Raw genomic sequence first — 19,868 nt, forward strand, 5'->3', positions numbered from 1 at the left:
ATGGAGAAGATACTCAGCAGCATCACCGTACAACACCGTCACATGTTGAGTGAAGGAGGAGTACCTTGAATCTTATTCCATATTAAACACATGTTCCTAAATATCGAGAGACCTGATATTGGTTGTTGTTTCTTTTGTTTTAAAAGCAGGGTCTTGCTGTGGAGCCCTGGCTGACCCATCTCCCTCCTATGCATGCATTGCCATGCCTGGCCTAGAATGGGATGTTTAAGAACATTTTTGTATTTAAAGTACAGCTTATTTATGCATAAGTGAAGCACTTAAAATAATCATTATTACCAGATACCTTACGGCTCAGTGGATGTGGCCCTTAAATATGTTTTCAATTTGGTAGCATCTTTTCTTCTCCTGATCGACATTTTTGCCAAACAAAATAAAGAAATAATCTATGTATTTTTAAGACCATATACATTTGCAGGGATGAGAGGTACAATGGGAATAAGAATGCTTTTATAAACTGAAGAGCACAATGGGTTTGAGTGGGAGAAATGGGTGGAAAGGATTATTAGGATGGAAGACGCCAAGTAGGAATCGAGTTTGGGTCAGTAAATATGGTTGGGACAGGAATGGGGCGGTGAAGTAAGAGTGAAGGGAAGGGACACACATGCAGGTGTCACACAAATGTGAATGCAGGGACTGGAACAGTGGCTCTGTGGCCTAACCTCTAAGGTCACCGGGCACTCAGATGGTGTGCAGACAGAGGAGGAGGTTAAAGATGTAACCAGGTCAAGGTCAGTGGACCACATGAATTGGAAGCCAGGGTTTAAGGAGAGGTAGCTTGGGCCTATGGAAAATCTTGTATGCGGATTCAAGAGTCCGGGCCTGCTTAGGCAGGCAGAAAAGACTGCTAATTACTTCTGACCAAAGTATGGCACTAGAAGACTTCAGTGGGTATGTTCAAGAGAGGCAAACAGAAGACAGCAACAGCGCAGAGTCTGCTGCAGAAGCCTGTGGACGACTTCCAGAACTAGGAGGGTGGCAGGGGATACGGAAAGAAAGACTCTAATAGTTAGTTAGACGTTCCTCACCAGTGTTGATTAACAGAGAAGGGGAACAGACAGAGAAGTCTCCTTGAACTACTTACACCTCTCTACATGAATTGTAAATTGCCCACGATCATATGAAAACAAACAATTTAAGGAGGTGTAATTTAGCATTCTCGGTGCTAACAAGAGGGCCCTGAGGTTTTGAGTAACTCTGTGCCCACCTTAAATTCATGCCTTTACATCTGATTGATGCCCTAACCTACCCTTAATAGGAAATACCTTCTGCAAAAACTGTTCATAAAGAGGAGAAAAGGATCAAACCAGAGAGTTATCGCTTGAAGCACTTCACAGTGTACTCATGTGAAACAACTTGCACCTAGCCAGTCTCTTTTCTACTCACGTCCTTGTTTCCCCCAAAGCATCTCCTGACGCTAGGCTTATCGAGATAGGTTATCTACCTACCACCATGATAGGATGTTACCTCTACACCATTGTAATCCCACTGCTCTGAGCTCGGCTAAAGACGAGAGTTTCATATTTTACACGACTTAAAAATAGACACTAGTTGGAGAAGATAAGGGTGCTGTGGAAACCCAGCCAGGGAGCGGATGAACGCTGCCCAGAAAATGTCCTCCATCAAATGAGACACAACCCAGAGCCCAGCTGGGAATTCCATTGCTGCTTTGGGTTTAGGGATTGTTTATTTTTGCTTTTTGGCTCGGATCTTTCATTCCTGTCCTTGTCTCTTCTTGGGTCTCCTCCCTTTTTCTCTTTTTCTATCTTGGCAGCTAGATCCCTACTCTGTATATGCCCGTGCCCCAGCTTCTAATACCAACATCTAAAAATACATCTTGCTACAACACGCCTCGTCTTCTGCAGGTGGCACATTTAAAAACTGACACCAAAGCAACAGATCCTACCACCACTGTCCTTTGATGCACTTAGCCTGTATATTAAAGACTCAGAAATAAAGCACAATTTATAGGGGGGAAAGCAATACACACAAGTGCCTCTTTCAAGTGGCATCGTCCAGCCTCGTCTTTGCGCTGGGCTTATGTAATCAGACATAATTGTCTACACATGGTTGTTATACTCTGTCTGAAATGATCTCCAGCCCAACGCATGACGTCAAAAGGGTCAATACTGGACGTCTCCTTTCCCTGGCCCCATCCAGCCCTGCTCACTACAGTGCAGCAGTTTGGATGGAAAAATAAGATGCCAAATAAGAAACGGTTCGACTCATCTCGTACTGAGTCGTAAGTACTTCCTTTGCTTTCTTTTTTGTGTTTATCTATTTTTGTCCCCACATCTTATACCTTTTTCATATTCTCCTCCTTCACGTGTGCACAAAATTATTGGAGAAGTCTAATACCTCCCAAACATTCAGCGGTACACAGATGCATGGCTTTAATGCCAGATACCCAGTTCCTGCCTTCACTCGGACTCCCTTTGAGAGCACATGTACTACATCGAACCCTGTGCTCCCCTAGGCAGACTTCCCAGGAAGGCGCCACCAACACAGTGATAACAATGGGAAGAATCTCTTCCCTGAACTTTTCTAGGAAATGACACGACTGTTCAAAGCATGTTCAACAAGACAGGCTGGCCTTTCCTTTCTTCCCAAAGAGCGATCAACAGTTAGGCTACTGAACTCGGAAGAGATTCCGCCTAAAGGTATGAGAAAGAATACTTGCTGGGTGGTGGTGGTGCACACCTTTAATCCCAGCACTCAGGGAGCAGAGGCAGGAGAATCTCTGAGTTCAAAGTCAGCCTGCTCGACAAAGCAAGTTCCAGGACAACCAGGACTGTTACACAGAGAAACCCAACCTTGAGACCCCCATCCCCAAAAGAATTCTTAACTGTAATCAACAATATATGCACCCCCCACCCTTTTTTTTTTATTACCTAATGACAGGCTCCCTGCTACCATATTTTTACCAAGCTGTTAGTCAATCCATGTCTGAGGCTCTCTAGTGGTGGGTAGACCTTGACTGTCACAAAGGCTAGTTTGGACCTATTATTGTGGGTACTTGGAATCCATTTCCCTGGTGCTTTTACTCAGTAAACTTATCCTGATGAAGCCGATCCCTCTCTGTGAGAGCAGCATTAAACTTGTTATCCATTACCCATACTTTCTCTTCTATGGGATAAGAATTCCTCTTCTTTACGTGTGAGTAGTTTGTGTATGTGCTTGTGTGGCTGTGTGCACGGGTGCACGTGGGTGAGTGTACACGTGTTGTATGTGTATGCTGAGGCCAGTGGTTAAAGACTGCTCTCTTCCTTGATTGTGCTCCACTTCACGTCTTAAGACTGGGTCTCTCTCACTAGGCTCTCTCGCTAAGGAGCTGTAGGGATCTGCCTGCCTCTGCCGCCCTAGTGACGGGTTTGTGAATGTGCTGTCAGGTGAGTTTTTACATGGGTGCTACGGGTCCAGCTTAGGTGTTCACGTTTGCAAAGCAGGCACTCAACCGGTGGAGCTATCAGCTCCGCCATTCCTCTTTTTAAAAGAACTATTCTTCATCTGATGCGCTCTTCTCTTGATTCCTTCCAGATCTGCCATAATTGGGTAGAACGAGACTCAACGCAGAGTTGAAGAGGCCATCCCCCATGTCCTTGTAGACATTATGCCTCAATTAGAACAGACTGAGATCGCATTATTAAATCAGGGCTGCATTGCCTTCCTTCCACTCCTAACTTTCTTTAATCACGATGACAACAAACAATAACAATGACTCTCATCAACCAACCACAGCTCTGCTTTCTTTTAGCAGTTCCAAGCCAATCATCCCACCGGAACCTCCCGCGACCCCTATAAGACTGGAAATCACCCCTGATCCAAAGGACAGCCTCTTTTTCCAGGCTTCCCTCATGTCCCAGCCTGCTGTCATCGCTGCTGAGATAGCAGACGATTGATCTGAGAAATCAAGTTGGATTGCTGTCCCAAATCTACACTCGGTTCTCCTTGTGTCTGTCTGATCGATTTCACTCTGTGCGACATAGCTTGTCGCTATGAATTTTCATGCTAGTCAGGAGCCGCCAGCGCACCCAAGAACAAGTGGAAGATGGTCACACCCCCTCCCTGTCCCTTCAACATACTAGACCTTCGTGTTGATCCTTGAAAATCATCTATCGGCAGATTTGGAACAAAAGGTATTTTATTTTTATGGCCACAAACCTGGCCGCAATGGATCTGGGCCGCTGGTTTTCCTCTCCAGATGCCCTGGTCTCAGACTGTGGTGACATTTCCTACCACTGTTATACTAGGTGTCACCTGTTTAGCAGCTCCTCTCAGCTGAACGCATGTGGCCGCAGGTGCCACGCAAACGCTGATTGTGTCTGACAGCCCTAGACGCCAGCTGCCTGCATGAAGCCTGCCCGAACACCACTTTTTTTCATGGGGCGGATGCTGCCGATGGCATGACCGATACAGAAACAAGAAACTAGGTGACTGTAGAGGGAAGACAAGCCCTACTAAGTGGCATTCTGGGCCCTGTGGCTTTGAAATAATTGGCAGTGATAGAATAGAAACAAAGGGTTCGGGGAGCCTTGTTTGCTTACACTGATGCCCTGCGGACTGTACATCTGACTGGCTGCGAGTCCGTCACTGTATCCTCCTGTCTGGCTGATAACATGGCGAAGGGTATCCACCTAGACAGAAGCAACAACAGAGAAGCAATTAGTCGAGTGGGGGGGAGATGTGGCGCATTATCGTCTCACAAGGCTACTGCTGTGGCATCCCACATTAAAGCATTCATTTTGGAGATGCTCTTCCTGGGGGGAGAGTCCATGAGGAAGAGGCCAGGACTCCCCCTCATGACAAATCCACTGTTACTTCGGAGTTCAGTGAAACAGTAAAAGCAAACTTGGGTTCCCCAAACTGAGACAGATTGCGGAGCTGTGTGAGGTGACAGGGACTGTGGTGCTAGAGGGGGTGGAGGGGAGAGGACGGAGATGTTCCCCCCACTGCCACTTCTCTTCCCTAAAGATCATCCCATGCAACTTGTAGGAGAGCCAAGGTTCCATTTAATCTTGGGCAGCCATGTCACAGGAGACTGAGATAAAGACCCAGTTTTTTTTCTTGTTGTTGTTTGTTTTTTGTTTTTTGTTTTTTTTAATCAAGGATGATGGTAAGTCGTTTGGTCACATGACCAAAGTCTGCCTGTATCACCTCAAATTTGTTTTCAGGCAGTGCTTCCTGCGCAAGGGGCTGAGTCACCAGCCAGCTGTCTATTCCAGGCACGTAATGCTTTCTGTCCCATGTGCCGGATAGGACACACGGGTAGCTGTGGCTCATATCTTCCCAAGTCATTGTGACCCAGAGCATACGACTTCACCCTCTCGCGTCACACTTCATGCTGAGCTAGCAGGATGGCCTCCCGAGGTATCTGTCTTGAAGGCGGGTAGTTTTCCTAAGTAGCACTGAGGTTTTTACACATGACTGATTTTTGGTTCCCATTGTGGTCTTATCATCAGACACTCGAGTCCATTGACCTCAAGGGTGACTAAGCGTATGTGTTTAGTCAAGCTGGCTTGGTCATTTTCAAGTTTAAAATGAAAACAGGAGATCTCAGGGCATTTGCCTGACCACTGATGACTTCTTTATGTTAGCCAAGCCTGGAGATGGGAAACCAGCAGATGAGATGAGACTCGGAAGAGAGAGCGGGCTGAAAATCCTTTCCCCTCGAAGAAAAATGAAGATGCCAGTCCCACCTGCCTCACAGGCCTCCTTCACCCCACTCCGCACTTCCTCTTTTCCTGCCTTCCTAGAGTGACTGACAAGCCAGAGCCAAACATACTCACAAAGCATGGACACGCTCCCCTACGGTAATGGTTGTATTTTCTATTTTGTTTTGTTTTGATTTGGTTTGGTTGCTGTGTATCTGCCTTTCCCTTCCTTTCTTTTTGGCTCCTCTCTGTCTGGACAGAAGCAGGGAGCTGATACACCTGAAGGCTCTTGGACACTCCTGAATTCACCTGGTGGCATATTGGCTGGGTCCCTACCTGTGATTGCACGTTGGCTCCAACCTGGGCCCCTTGGTAAGAATCCCCATTGAGTGACTGCACGCTCATGAACAAATCTCCAGAGTTTGACATGTTAAAAGAACTGGAAGAACCTGGAAAGGAAAGAGTGAGGCACCTGAATCACAGAAAGAAAAAGGCTTGACCCCGCAACCAACAGCCAAGAGGAGCAGGACATGCAAAGCAACCCCCCCCAAATCAAATGTAAGACGACAACGACAACCACAGAGCCTGGTTAGTAGCATGAAGAACAGAGCAAGCAAGAGGGTGCACACTGTCGCTGTTACATGAAGCTACCCCTCACTACAAGTTGTCATCGAGACCGCTTTCTGCTAGCAACTGGAAGCTGAGAAAGGGAAGTTGAATTCTTCTCGTGTAGTCTATGTAAGATTTTGCTTTCAAGGCTCTCATGTTTTAGGCTTGGCCAGGAGGTCAATAAGACAGAGATTGTGGCCAGTGGTACGGGCTGACCAGTGATATTTCCGCCGCCATAACTAAGCATGAGGACACCTTTTGCGGATTCTACATATGCTTTGCTGACCCCATCTACTCACACAGGGGCAGCACACAGGAGCATGCACAGAGGCAATGTCTCCCGAAGTCTACTGATACTCTTGGTTTCTAGAAATAAGGGAAACTTCCTTACTATGTGGAAACCACAAAGATTTCAAGATTATGTGAGAATGGCCCATTCTTCCTATCAGTTGCCAGAATTCAGAAAGATGAAGCAGAACACTAGGCCAAGAATTTCAAGCATGCATGAGATGCTTCTAGAGGTTTTTAAAGTGGGTCTCCAGAACGGGGGGTCAGCCATGGGCTTTTACCTCCCAGAGATGGAAATCCCATGTGGTTGGCTTTAGATCCTTCCACAGTCTCCTATGGGGTGAACCCAGCCCAAGCTCACCCTGAACACCAGGGCTTATGGAAGCTAATTGGAGCTCCGAACTCATCGTGCAATGCAAAGGAAAGAAAGCTCAACGTGCAAGGTTTGGTTAAAAACATGACATTAGCCTGGCAAAGGAGAGACCTCAGGGACCCAGGTCAGTTGCTCTGTGTGACTTCTAAGCCTGTGCTCTTGTGTGAGTCTTCTGGCAGCCACCACCAATGGAGAGTCACCTAGCAATGAGTCATGCCCCCCATCTGATGCATTCTGTCTCTTCTCCTAAGACAGGGATGTAAACCCTGCAAGTTACAAGTCTGTCAACAGCTAAGCAGAGGAGAAGAGGAGAAGGCCTTTCCTTTTCCCTCGGAGAACCGTCCCTTAACAGTGTGTTCTCCTCTCTTCCCCAGTAACTGATACATGACTGTATACTGTGTCATTACACGTTGATACACGACTGTATACTGTGTCATTACACGTTGATACACGAGTGTATACTGTGTCATTACACGTTGATACACGAATGTATACTGTGTCATCACACACTGATACACGACTGTATACTGTGTCATTACATGTTGATACATGACTGTATACTGTGTCATTACATGTTGATACACGACTGTATACTGTGTCATTACACGTTGATACACGACTGTATACTGTGTCATTACATGTTGATACACGACTGTATACTGTGTCATTACACGTTGATACACGACTGTATACTGTGTCATCACACACTGATACACGACTGTATACTGTGTCATTACATGTTGATACATGACTGTATACTGTGTCATTACATGTTGATACATGACTGTATACTGTGTCATTACATGTTGATACATGACTGTATACTGTGTCATCACACACTGATACACGACTGTATACTGTGTCATTACATGTTGATACACGACTGTATACTGTGTCATCACACACTGATACACGACTGTATACTGTGTCATTACACGTTAATACACGGCTGTATACTGTGTCATCACACACTGATACACGACTGTATACTGTGTCATTACATGTTGATACATGACTGTATACTGTGTCATGACATGTCTGCAACAAGAGCCATTTAGGAGAACCAGGCATTTGTAATCTTGGGGACAACCACCAGTTAAGAACCATCTCCATTTTTCTTAGTTCTAGGGAGTGTGCATCTTCATACAAGAAGCTGTGCAACTGTATTTCTATAAAAACTGAAGCTGCCTCTAGCCCTCTTCTCATTTCTGCTTTTCTATGCAAAGGGAATGGCGATCTTCATGGTTGAGAGAGAACTTAAATATTAACAAAAGGACTGTGTCTCGTCTGGCACATATTTCTTTCTGTAGCTTATCGAAACGGAATTAGAAACACTGGATCTTAGCAAAACAGGAATAAGATCTCATCATGCGTGATTTATATTCAGTCAGTGGGAAGATTTGGCCTGTAACTTCCCTCCATTAGTACGACACACTATATTTGAACCCATCTTCCCCAGCTATGGAAGAAGCAACATGTATTGTAGATCAAACTCTTACGGCTGTATAGCATACCCAGGCATTGACAGACAAGTTGTGACCCCATTAGATAAAGTTTGTAATCATAGAGACATGGCCTAAGCAATAAAGTCATTGCAATATAAAGGTCTTGTCCGGTAACTTATTGGAACCAAGAACGTACACAATAGCCATATTTATGTCATCAGATTTCCCATGCTTCTTAGCTCCAAAGTGATGAGTTTGCAGCCCAGGTATTTTATTTCTTTCCCACTCTCAGATACCATGTAACAACTACCTTGTTGCTGTATGCCCGGCTGAGGGTTTATTGGTAACCACTACATAACCTGTGCCATGGGAGAAATCCCCAAAGGGCTACACTGATGCCAAGGAGCATGGCGTCCACAGAAGCATGCAGACATGGAGTGTGCTTTATTTACAAGATGTACACTGCAATTGACATAGATGATTTTAAAAATATATATATGTGCATAGATAAATTGTAAATACGCCTGGCTGTGTAATATACACAGGGATAAACATGCGCATACAAATGTACTTCTTGTACAAATGCATTTGTGTCAGAGCAGTAATTGTAGAAATCGTCCCTCGTGCTCTTGCCTGTGCTGTTTCAGCATTTCGTGGTCTCTGTACACCCAGGTATGGCACTGTCGTGGCTCTTTGGTGAGAATTTAGAGGCAGTGATGGAGTGGATGGAAGGGACCAAGTATGTCTAGTGCCACAGTAAAGTCTACACAAGTCCCAAAGTATGGTGGTGTGCTCTTCACCCAGCACTGAAGGGTGGGAATAAATGGTTTCTTGAATGGAGAGCCTCCTGAGAAGCACATCCTTCCCGGACAGTGAATGGGCTTTCTTGGAAGTGCTGTGGAATTCCCAAAGAGTGGCTGCATGTTACCGGGTTTGCTGAGACCACCCAGCCACTTTATCTGCAGGCTGCGGGGAGTAATTAGCAAAGACTAGAAGCACACTTCAAGATGTGCTGGCAGTGAGAAGGTCCTGAATTTGACTTAGGAATGAAGGCAAGTGTACACACACAGATCCTTGAGGTGTGTGCAGACTGACATCTGCACTTAATTAGACAGAGAAGAAATAAAGGATCACTCAGGATTCTAAGGTGTTTGCTTGGGCAAGCAGTATGACATGAAAATGTGCGAGCATCCATTTTCATAAGGCAAGTTCCTGAAGATAGTATTTTCACTTCGAATCATCTTTAGGAGTCTAAAGCTTGTTCAGAAAAAACTAAACAAACAAACAAAACCCAAATGTGCAATAAAACCCAACTAACTTAATAATAAAATATAACTTAAACCCAGAGCATGGTTTCCCAGTCTTGACAAGGTAGGCTGGATAATCCTTTGCTGTGGGGAATATCTTATGCCTTGTGGGATGGCTAAATGGCTCTTCATTTCCAACTATTTATGTCAGTAACACCCTTTAAAACGATGATCTTCAGATACTACTGAATGTCTCCTAGGCTACATACTAACCCCTAGTTGAGAATCAATGACCCACAACAAAGGTTATATGTCTTAAAACACTCAAAATGTCTGAAAGTATGAGCTCATGGCTCCTCTTCATATATATTTTATGAAGCAGCTACCTGGCAAATATTGCTTTAATTTCTGTCATCTAAAAACATCATGTTTCCCATGGATGAGGTGATTGGCCTGACTCAGCCAGACCTCCATGTCATCTGAGAGGACAGAGGACAGATCTTATTACTAGATATAAACCTAATCACATCTCACTGTTGCTTCCATGAAAGCATTTGCCTTTTTCTGAGTCTTCAGTTCATGCTTTTATAATCTTTTCAAACATGGGAAAAGGAGAGCTCATTACCTAGGGTTTTTCTGGTTGTGTTATACCCAAGGCTTTTTACAAGGATGTCAATTGGTCCTCTCGTTCCCTACACCCTCTCTCTCAACTGTTTTCCTCTCATTCTTCCCCATCGCTGCATGTGTTTTGCTCACCTCTGCTAGAAGACACAGTAACATCTGCTGAAAGTCTCTCGACACTTGCAAATTCCCTGGCAGAACCTAGCTCTAAGTGATTTTTATGATGTGGGGCTACAGGAAAGGAGGCAAAGTCTACCGAAGAAACGGGGCTATGTAAGTGTGGTCTCGCTAACCACCCTGGAGTGCTCTTCCCTACACAAAAGCCAGGGGAAGGAAGGGGATTTATTTGTAGTATTGTCTTTTGTGCAGTGGAAATGAGTATGTAAAGTGAGCAAAGACGCTGGGAGAATTTCCATTTCCAGACTGAGAACATAAAACTGTCCTGGGTGCCAAAATCCAGGACTTCAAAACCTACCCAAATACCTTTTCATATATTAACCTCTTATTTACAATCTCTTTCCATTACCGTTTCTCCTTTGAAATTACTGAAGAGCTGGCACACGATACAATAAACACTCAATGGAAAAGTCTGAGCACTTATCCTCCACTCTATGCCATGATTTAGGCTGCTAACAGCTGAAGAAAATACAGAAAAACCCATTTATACCTTTTTCCTGTTAAGACACCTATCTTCTAAAATTCCAAGCTATTACACATCTACAATAGTGTTTCCTTTGGTCTCTGTATTAGAGAACACTACAAAGGGTTCCTCTGCAAATTATTTCCAACAACTTAGGCACAACTGGAAGCCTTGGCGCAAGTTTTCCATAATAATGTCCTTTGTGCTGAGAATAGTCATACGAAGTTTAAGTCACCAGAAAATTCCTTAGGAAACTGTAATCAGACTGACATTCTATAAGAGCCAACATAATTCTTAAACACAGAGTGGGGGTTAAAATGCTTACTTGTCTCTTTTTAAGGGCTTTAGGAAAGAAAAATAGTTATGGATTTAGTAATGAAGGGAGCCCACAGGGCCCTTCTAAGGACTAGTCATAAATCACACGAAGCCATCTGTGATGCAGATAGAGCAGGGACAGGGGAAAAAGTCATTTTGATATCTGTTTTGCATTATGATAACCTCTGCAGGAGTGCTGAGTGCATTTTTGCTAATATTGACAGAATTATACTTCTTCCACAGAGATAAGCGAGATTGCCTGCCTAGTGTTACAGCTCGCCTTGTGATGCCTGGTATGAAATCTTTAATAATCGACCAGCTTGGAAAGGAAAGGAGGAAACTCTGGTTATTGAACCTGTTAGCCTGGATCCTTTATCAACCACACCATGACGAGGAAGAAGAACACTGGCCAACAACAACAACAACATCAAAACCAACAGAAATGTCAAACACAAGTGTGTTCTTCGGGGCCACCTGGCCTGCATGTCTGAGAAACATTGAACTGGATCACATTAGTCAGTGTTGTATGATGGGAAGGGTTACAAAGCCAAGGGCTCTCTTCATGCGTGATTCCAATTAAACAAAAGAAGATCTTGGTAGTATATAGCCCAGGGCCTTGGAGAACCTGATGCTAACAAATTAGTTCAAAGAGAGGCTCACAGAAGAAGTGAGTGGGGCCCTAAAGGTCGCCAGTGACAAAGGCGGCAAAGGGCAGGAAGAAGCCCTTTTGTGAACAGCTACACTGTGAGGTTAAAGTCATGATATACTCAAAGAAATCCCAGAAATCCCAGATTTGCAACCATATTATGATGCGATACAATTAGATTTGCTAGTATTGGTATCATCAGACTTAGAAGTGCATTACACATTCCAAATAAATATATTTCATCTGTTATGGAGAAGGATGACTGATATAAACATATTTAATAAAGAAATGTCTGTGTTCCCTTTATCCACTCCAGTAGAAGTCTCAACATGCTTTCTACAGCATGCAAGCATGAAGGTTATATTTCCTATATTACTGAATTTAATGGCATCATGGAAATTCAGAAGTGATGGGGGCATTTCCCATATGTACTTCTAGGTCAGCCTAAAGTCTACATTTAGTGGTACAATGCATGTTTGCAGAAATAAAACTTAGACCCAGGGTAAATGATTGAAATTATAATATGAACACTCAAGTCTGAAAGGTCTGAATTAACAGCTTGCAATTTTCCCGATAGTTTTCATAAAGAAAGCCAATAAAACAAAACAATAAAGAATAATATCTCTAAACAGCATCGAGGAAATACTGTAGCCTGGCTCTGCATTAGAATTTGCTAATGAGATCTTTGCTAGAAGCGCAGACATTCCTTCACAGAATGAATGCCAGCAGAAGACCCAGACATTATACTACGGGGATAGCAAGGTAAAGGAGGACAGAAACATCATATGAGAACCCAAAGGAACAGCCTCTAAGCGTTAAGTTTGATCTGGGAGTTTAGAGGACTCATTAAAGCCAAACAATGTACCTCCATTTTTAAGGTAAACAAATGCATTACAACATAAACCTGGAGACAGCCCCATCTTACAAACACATCACCCTTTTGATTTGACAACAAAACCCAAAAGTGTCACTAACAACAAATAATAATTGAATGTATAAATCGATGAACCAAAAAATTTTAAGAATTAAAGTCTCAAAGTAGGAAAAACAAATATACAAATGGAGAACAATCCCCCCGAATCAAAGAAGAAACTAACCCGCTGAGTTGGGAGTGGAGGGCGAGTTAGCTTGGCTTCCGTGGGCTGACACATTGGTGGCAGTGACAGCCGTTTTGGCAGCATAAATATTGGCTTCCTCTTGAAATTTACCTATGTTCTTCTTGTACCGGATCCGCTTATTTCCAAACCAGTTTGATACCTGGAGTGGTAGGAGAGATGGCAGAATTAGCATTTTACCCTTCAGAAGACGCTGCAGAGAAACGTAAGAGTCTGGGAAGGGCTGGGAGGGCTGGAATACTATGACCTCACTTATGGCTTTTGTACTATCAGTTAAAACCACGGAAGTAAAGGCAGCTCCTCAAAAAGAGCAATGACCTACTATGGGTTCTCGAAAATCCCACAAGAGCGCTATGACAGCTACTCTCCTATGGAAGACTTACTCACTGAAGCTGGGACTCTTCAACTTAGAATTTTCCATTTGCTTATTTCCTAACTTATTATATTTAAATAAACATTTATTTTGTTTATGTTTGTTTGCTCTTTTTCAAAGCAATGCTAAAGCTGTCATTGTACAATCAAAATACAGACTTTTAAAATGTTCACATAAATCTATACCAGTATATGGATGCTTCTATACATACACTAAGTTGAAATTTTTATCAGTTAAATGACCTTACTATAAACTTTGATTCTTAGCTGTATTGTGCTATAGACTTTATCAATATAGTTTCTCTCATTGCCTTACACAAAGTTTGGCCTTATGTATGGAACAAAAGAAGCCAAGCAATTGATGCATACAACTAATTATTACTTTGAATTCCTGCTTTCAAATGTTAAAACCGATGAACACAATAAACCTAATTTACTTTCTTTTGTTCATCTATTTCCTTCCTATGGCTCAGAGCAGCTGTCGTGGCTCAACTTCAGTGGATACTTCTTCCCCATTTTTACAAAGACTTCTACAAGAAAGGAGTTGGGGCATACGCTGACATTTATCCCCCAAGTTCTGCCTCGGGGAGGGACATCTAATAACACCTTACATTTCAATGTGATTTTGGACCACAGGATTGTGGCTTTTATCTAATTACAAAACAAACTCTGAAAACTGATGAGGGAAGAGCAAATTGATCACACATGTAACAAACATACCTCATATAGAATTCATAGTCAACCTTCCATCAACAATGGCAGATAAAGAAACTGTAAGGTAAAACCACCTTATTTTTGAATGCATTCACAAAGCTAACACATCTTATCTGACCAGCTAACAGTCAAAGGCCTACATGGCTCACACTGCAGCAGAAAGGCCAATCTTTATTATGAAAATCAAACTAAACCAGTGCAATATTAGCAAACAAGAGAGAAAAAAATTCAATACTAAACTGCTTTATTTGTAGCAGATGCAGAAAAGCAGAGCTAAACTGGAGGAGGAAGGGCGCTTCTGAGTATGACTCAGGGCCGTGCCAAGTCTACCTGCACTCTAAAATTCAAATTCCTCTTGATCTAAGTTTCACTGTTCATATGAATCAATCACAATTATCATTGCTTATTGATTTCTATGTGTAACGGGGGGGTGGGGTGGAGAAAGGGGTTGGAGCGTATTTCAAAAGCAACTGGAGAAAAGAGGGAAAGATGAAGGTGGTTTAGAAGGACCTTCTGGGAAGAAAGAAATGACCCAGGTCCAGGGCTGTGTTTTGCAAAAGACTTCCTGTTTACATTAGAAGAGGCCTTATTTGGAAGACTCGGGCATTTCCTACAGTGTCTACATAGCGCTATCATCTATCTCAGATAATATGTAGAGTCGGTGTTTCCTTAATTAATACTCAACTGTCATAGACTAACGGCCTAATATGTGTCAGGCACTAGGGATGCATATGGATGAGATAGCATGAGTCAGCCAATACAGAAAGAATAATAGGTTTTGTGGGAAGTGTTTGATTTACATCTCAAGCATGTTATGTTTCAAGAGCCTATGGGCAGAGCCAAGGCAAAATCCAGGGGGAAGTGATATACATGAGTTTAGTGTTCCGGGACAAAAGCCCCATCTGGATATTCAAATGGAGTTACATTTGTAGCTGGGAGTGCGTGGAATGGTGCTTTTCTGAGTTAAGTATTCACAGATGGTTTGTGAAAACAGATTCTAGGCCCTAGTCTCAAAGATTCGGATACAGGGTTGGTATAAGACTCAAGGGGCTGTGTTTCTCACAGCTCACAGGTGATATCCTCCTCCTCCTGCTGCTGCTGCTGCTGCGGTGGTGGTGGTGGTGGTGGTGCTGCTGCTGGGGCCTAAGGACCATACTCTTGTGGAATATTAGTTTAATGATGCAAAGATGTGACGTGTTCTTTTATGTTGCATTTGTTTACCTCTGTGAAGCTGTGTGACTTTGCCTGTCTAAAACACCCGATTGGTCTAATAAAGAGCTGAATGGTCAGTAGCTAGGCAGGAGAGAGATAAGCGGGGCTCCAGGCAGAGAGAATAAATAGAAGAAGTAAGGTGAGGCATGAGAAAAAGAGGAGAGAAGGATGCCAGGGGCCATCCACTCAGCCACACAGCCAGCCACAGAGTAAGAAGTACAGAAAGGTATATAGAATAGAGAAAAGTAGAAGTCCAGAGGCAAAAGGTAGATGGATAATTTAAGTTAAGAAAAGCTGGCTAAAAATAAGCCAAGCTAAGGCTGGGCATTCATAAGTAAGAATAAGTCTCTGTGTATTTATTTGGGAGCGGGGTGGTGAGCCCCCAAAGAACAACAACAACAATAACAACAAAAACTATAGCATGCTCAGAATAGCACTCACATGGACGGAGGGGCCTTTGGGGATCCCAGGGAGAAGATGGTCATTGGAGGCATTTCAGAGGGATTTAGGTTTATGTGCTCATTTTTGTCTGGGGTCATGAGAGTAACCAATAGCTTCTCAGTACATGTCAAAAGAAGTAGCGACTGAAAATGGATGATTAAGGTTTACTGAGTGGATCGTGTACTGATAAAAGCTAAGAAAAGAAATGAGTGGACTTCAAAAGATGGAGTGGGGATGGCTCAGGGGAAAAGAGGAAGGCCAGAAATAAGGGTACCAAGAAACCAAAAATGGATCCCATGAGTCTAATGCTAAAAAGGGTGGTTCCTGAGCTTCCACCCCATAAAGAAACTTAATACTTCACTAGATCTGAGAAACAGATACACCTTTAACATGTATGCTCCAATCAGCCATGATCAGTAAGTAGTGTAATGAAAACCCTTCAAAGGTAAGAGTGAATCTTCTAAAATATCACATTGACCATCGTCTACAAAGAATATTCTACAAATGGTAACATGTAGTTTCCCACCAGGATTTGCTTGATAATGTGGAGCAGCTTAGCCTGACTAGTGTTGTTATTGTGGTGGTGGTTGTGTGTGTGTGTGTGTGTGTGTGTGTGTGTGTGTGTGTGTGTGTGTGAGAGAGAGAGAGAGAGAGAGAGAGAGAGAGAGAGAGAGAGAGAGAGAGATATGCACAGAGACAGATGGCCTTAGGATAGCTGGGAGAAAGAGAAAGGAGACATAACATCTAAATAAGTATTTTGGTGAACAAAGAATTCAGCACTTGAGTTTCCACAATGAAGAAGGTAGAGGTTGCTACAGCAGGGCAGGACCATTAGCTGGGATTTTGATTGCCTCCAGAAAGGTTCCTTTCCTCCTTTATAGATAAATTAAAAATTTGGAATCTGGAATCACAAACTTCAGATTCAGTCCCTGGAGTGGTTTAACTCTACCTTGGAAGTAGAGGACTAAAACCTACTAATCTGTGGCTTAGTGGTATGGTTTGTGCCTTAAAACCATTCATCATATATTCCACCAGTAGCAAGGTTATCATTTCTTCCCCTCCCCCACTGTATTTCAATAGACAAGAAGTCTAAATCTAGACAAAAATGCTAACATCCCTAGAAAAACATTAGGTTAGGTTACTTGAGTTTCAATACCTGGCTCCTATTTTCCTTATTTGCTAAGACTGGAAATGACCTTCAGCTAAGTCAGAGAAGCCACACTAAAGGCCTGGGTTAAAGGGTCTATATTCATTCTGTCTTACCTAAGCAGATGTTTGTTTCCAAGAGACTGTCCACTATTGTAAGGAAGTCTACTTCTCAAATCTAGGGGAGTATACTATTTTTCTTATACATTTTTTTATTCTATGGCAAAGGTCCAATAATAATATTGTTTGCTTTTCTTTTCACATTAATGTTAGAGATTCTACGTCTATATAATTTTTGCATTACGTATCTTTCCAAGTCAGTAGGCATCTGTTACAGTTAATGCATGTTGGAAGAAGGGGGCACTCAGTGACATTTCGTGAAACCATTCCAATATCATCAGAGTGGCATGCTAAATTCCTTCTCCCAATCAGTTGTTAGCTGTAGAGTCAGAACATCCTAAGAAAGCATTTACAATTCTTTCATTCAAATAGTTCCATTCACTGACTCTTATTAAAGTTCCTGGGTTGGGAGGAAAATGAGAAGAAATTGCCTAAGTTGGAAGAAACAGCATAGAAGGTGAAGGTACTCTGTAATAAACGTTATCCATCCTGTGGTTTGAAAGAAAATAGCCCCCAAAGGCAGCAGCAGTATGAGGAGGAGTGGGTGTGGCCTTGTAGGAGGAAGTACGTCACTGTGGGGGTGAATTCTTCTTTGCTCACTCTGTGCTCTGTGTGGTAGACAGTGCACTTCCTGTTGCCTGCAGATCCAGATGTAGACCTCTCAGCTGCATCTCCAGCATTACGTCTGCCTGCATGCTGCCTTGCTCCCCACTATGACAATGGGCTAAACCTCTGAAGCTGTAAGCCACCCCAATTAAATGCTTTCTTTGATAAGAGTTGCTGTGGTCATTGTGTCTCTTCACAGAAATAGGAACCCTAAGACACCCATCCAGAGGGAGCCTGTTCCTCTTTTTGTAGTGTTTTCTAATTTTTCTCTTCCTCTGGTTGGTTTCTTTTAGACTTCTTGACTTAACTGGAGACGGTCTCACAAGCATTAAGAACTTACCTTGTCCTTTGAAGGCTTTCACTGGTGGATTGTACAAAACCTGAACATCCAATAAAAACCTCCAAGACCCTGCCATGAGGCTCCATCAGGCCAGACTACAAGCTGGCTCCTGGAGGGTTTCCTCACCTGGGAGACTGTGATGCCACACTTCTTGGCTAATTCCTCTTTGGCTTCCTCACTGGGGTAAGGGTTGCTGAGATGGGAATAGAAATATTCGTTCAGAATTTCTGTGGCCTGCTTGTTGAAATTCCGTCTCTTCCGCCTTCATTAGGAGAAAGGGAGAGGGAGGAGAAAGAAGGCTGTTAGAGGAACAGAATAAGGTCGGCTTCTAGAAGATACATCTTTGAGCAAAGGGAGAGTTCAAGGAAATCTGCAAAAGGGGGCTGGATGCTCAAACCACTAATCACGATTCCTCTGTATTTCACACACTGGAGAAGAGAACCAGGCACATTTATATACTCAGGTCACCTTGGGTTTGAATCCTAGACCAGCTAGACATCATCTGGCTGTCTGCGGAGGTTCTCCCTAAGCATCCGCTTCTGTAACTGAATGAAAAAAAGCTCCTGGGTAGCATATGAGGACCATACAGAGGGAGAACACAGTGGAACATCTGGCACCAGACAAACTCCAGACTCAGGGGTTGTACTCTAGGCCTTTCCTTCGCGGGAATGAACTCAAGCCATTCACCCCACCTGAGAGGTAGATGGGGTTACTCCTATTCAAAGATGAAGTAGCATGTTCTAATTCACGCAGCAGGCATGCTATGGAGACAGTTCAGGTCTGCCTGGCATCAGAACCAGGCTCTTTGGTCTATACACGTTGCCTCCTGGCAGCGACACCGAGGCTCTGTAGCCCCGGGTTAAAAATAAGCTGTCATTTTCTCTCCATTCTGTCCCCATGCAAATGTGTCCAACAGTTTAAAAAGCCATCTGGGGAAGAGGGCAAGAAGCTGGCTGGGGTCAACCCCCTGACCATCTGACCTCCCTCAAACAGAGAGAGAGATGGCATTTCTTCAGCAGGAACAGCTGCTAAATGGTAAAAACAAAAGCTCACAGAATTCTTCCTCATACACAGGTTGCCAAAAGGAAGAAGACCATTTTTCTTTGCATAAAAGCACTTTTCTGCCTTAAAAAATAAAAAGAACTAATTGAACAACTTTCAAAGGAGAATCACTTTATTGCTTTCTTTCTGCTAAGGCCTGTGGGTAGTTGGATAGTCTCCTGGAGGACTCTGGGCTCTCTGTAGACCTGGTTTTCCCTCTTTGAAGTGGGTAAAGCCTTCATCTTTAAATTCCCTTTATTAGCATATTTACCTGCCTTGCCTTTGTCAAAGCTGTTCCTTAAGGAAAAGAATTCCAGAACGTACCTGGTTATACCAGGGCACGGTCTTCCAAATTTAGCCAACAGAAAGCACTGGTGGCCTCGCTAGACTAGAAACTCCGCTAATACTGTATTTTCAGGGTCCCTCTTGGATTAATTAACACAATCACATCCCTGATTTTACCGGATGAACACCATCTGCCCACAGGTATCAACCACATCTGTCCAGATTACGCCAAGCCCAAGTCACTCTCCCAAATCACGCTGAGTTTCTGGGTCATCCAGCATCAGAAACTGGACAGATTGGATGGAACAGCCCCAAGATAAAGGAGGTATATGTGGAAAGTCCTTGACTAATGGAAATTCAAAGAAGGTGGCCTAGTGGTTAATGTGCCTTCTCTTGGTTTGCCTTCCAAAACCCTCTCTCTGTCTTTCTTACAGATTGTTGTTTTAGGCCTGGCTATTTGGACCCGGAATGCTTCTGAGGCTGGGAGAACCCCCAATCCTTCATCCCATTATTTGTAATTAGCATTACAGTGTATTTTTTGGGACTCTTCCAACTGAGCTCAAAGGAAACCTCTCAGGAATGGGCTTGTGGTGTGGGGATGGTGCAGACAGCTGTTGCTGGCT

General features: G+C 43.4%; 1 protein-coding gene across 5 annotated transcripts in view; it reads right to left on the reverse strand.

Annotated features, from left to right (window-relative positions):
• Positions 1–19,868, reverse strand: part of Pbx1 (PBX homeobox 1) — a 314,150-nt gene that overhangs the window by 57,045 nt on the left and 237,237 nt on the right. For 3 of the 5 annotated variants that reach the window (XM_075988521.1, XM_075988520.1, XM_075988522.1), the window contains 4 exons: positions 18,046–18,181; positions 12,951–13,110; positions 6,006–6,118; positions 4,563–4,652 (listed from right to left, as the gene is read on the reverse strand). In XM_075988521.1, the coding sequence (XP_075844636.1) occupies positions 4,563–4,652; positions 6,006–6,118; positions 12,951–13,110; positions 18,046–18,181 (499 nt within the window). The remainder of the gene's footprint in view (positions 1–4,562; positions 4,653–6,005; positions 6,119–12,950; positions 13,111–18,045; positions 18,182–19,868) is intronic. The other 2 variants (XM_075988524.1, XM_075988523.1) reach the window with 1 other exon arrangement.

This window comes from Microtus pennsylvanicus, chromosome 10 (assembly GCF_037038515.1).
Source record: "Microtus pennsylvanicus isolate mMicPen1 chromosome 10, mMicPen1.hap1, whole genome shotgun sequence".
In the NCBI taxonomy this organism is placed as follows: Eukaryota; Metazoa; Chordata; class Mammalia; order Rodentia; family Cricetidae; genus Microtus; species Microtus pennsylvanicus.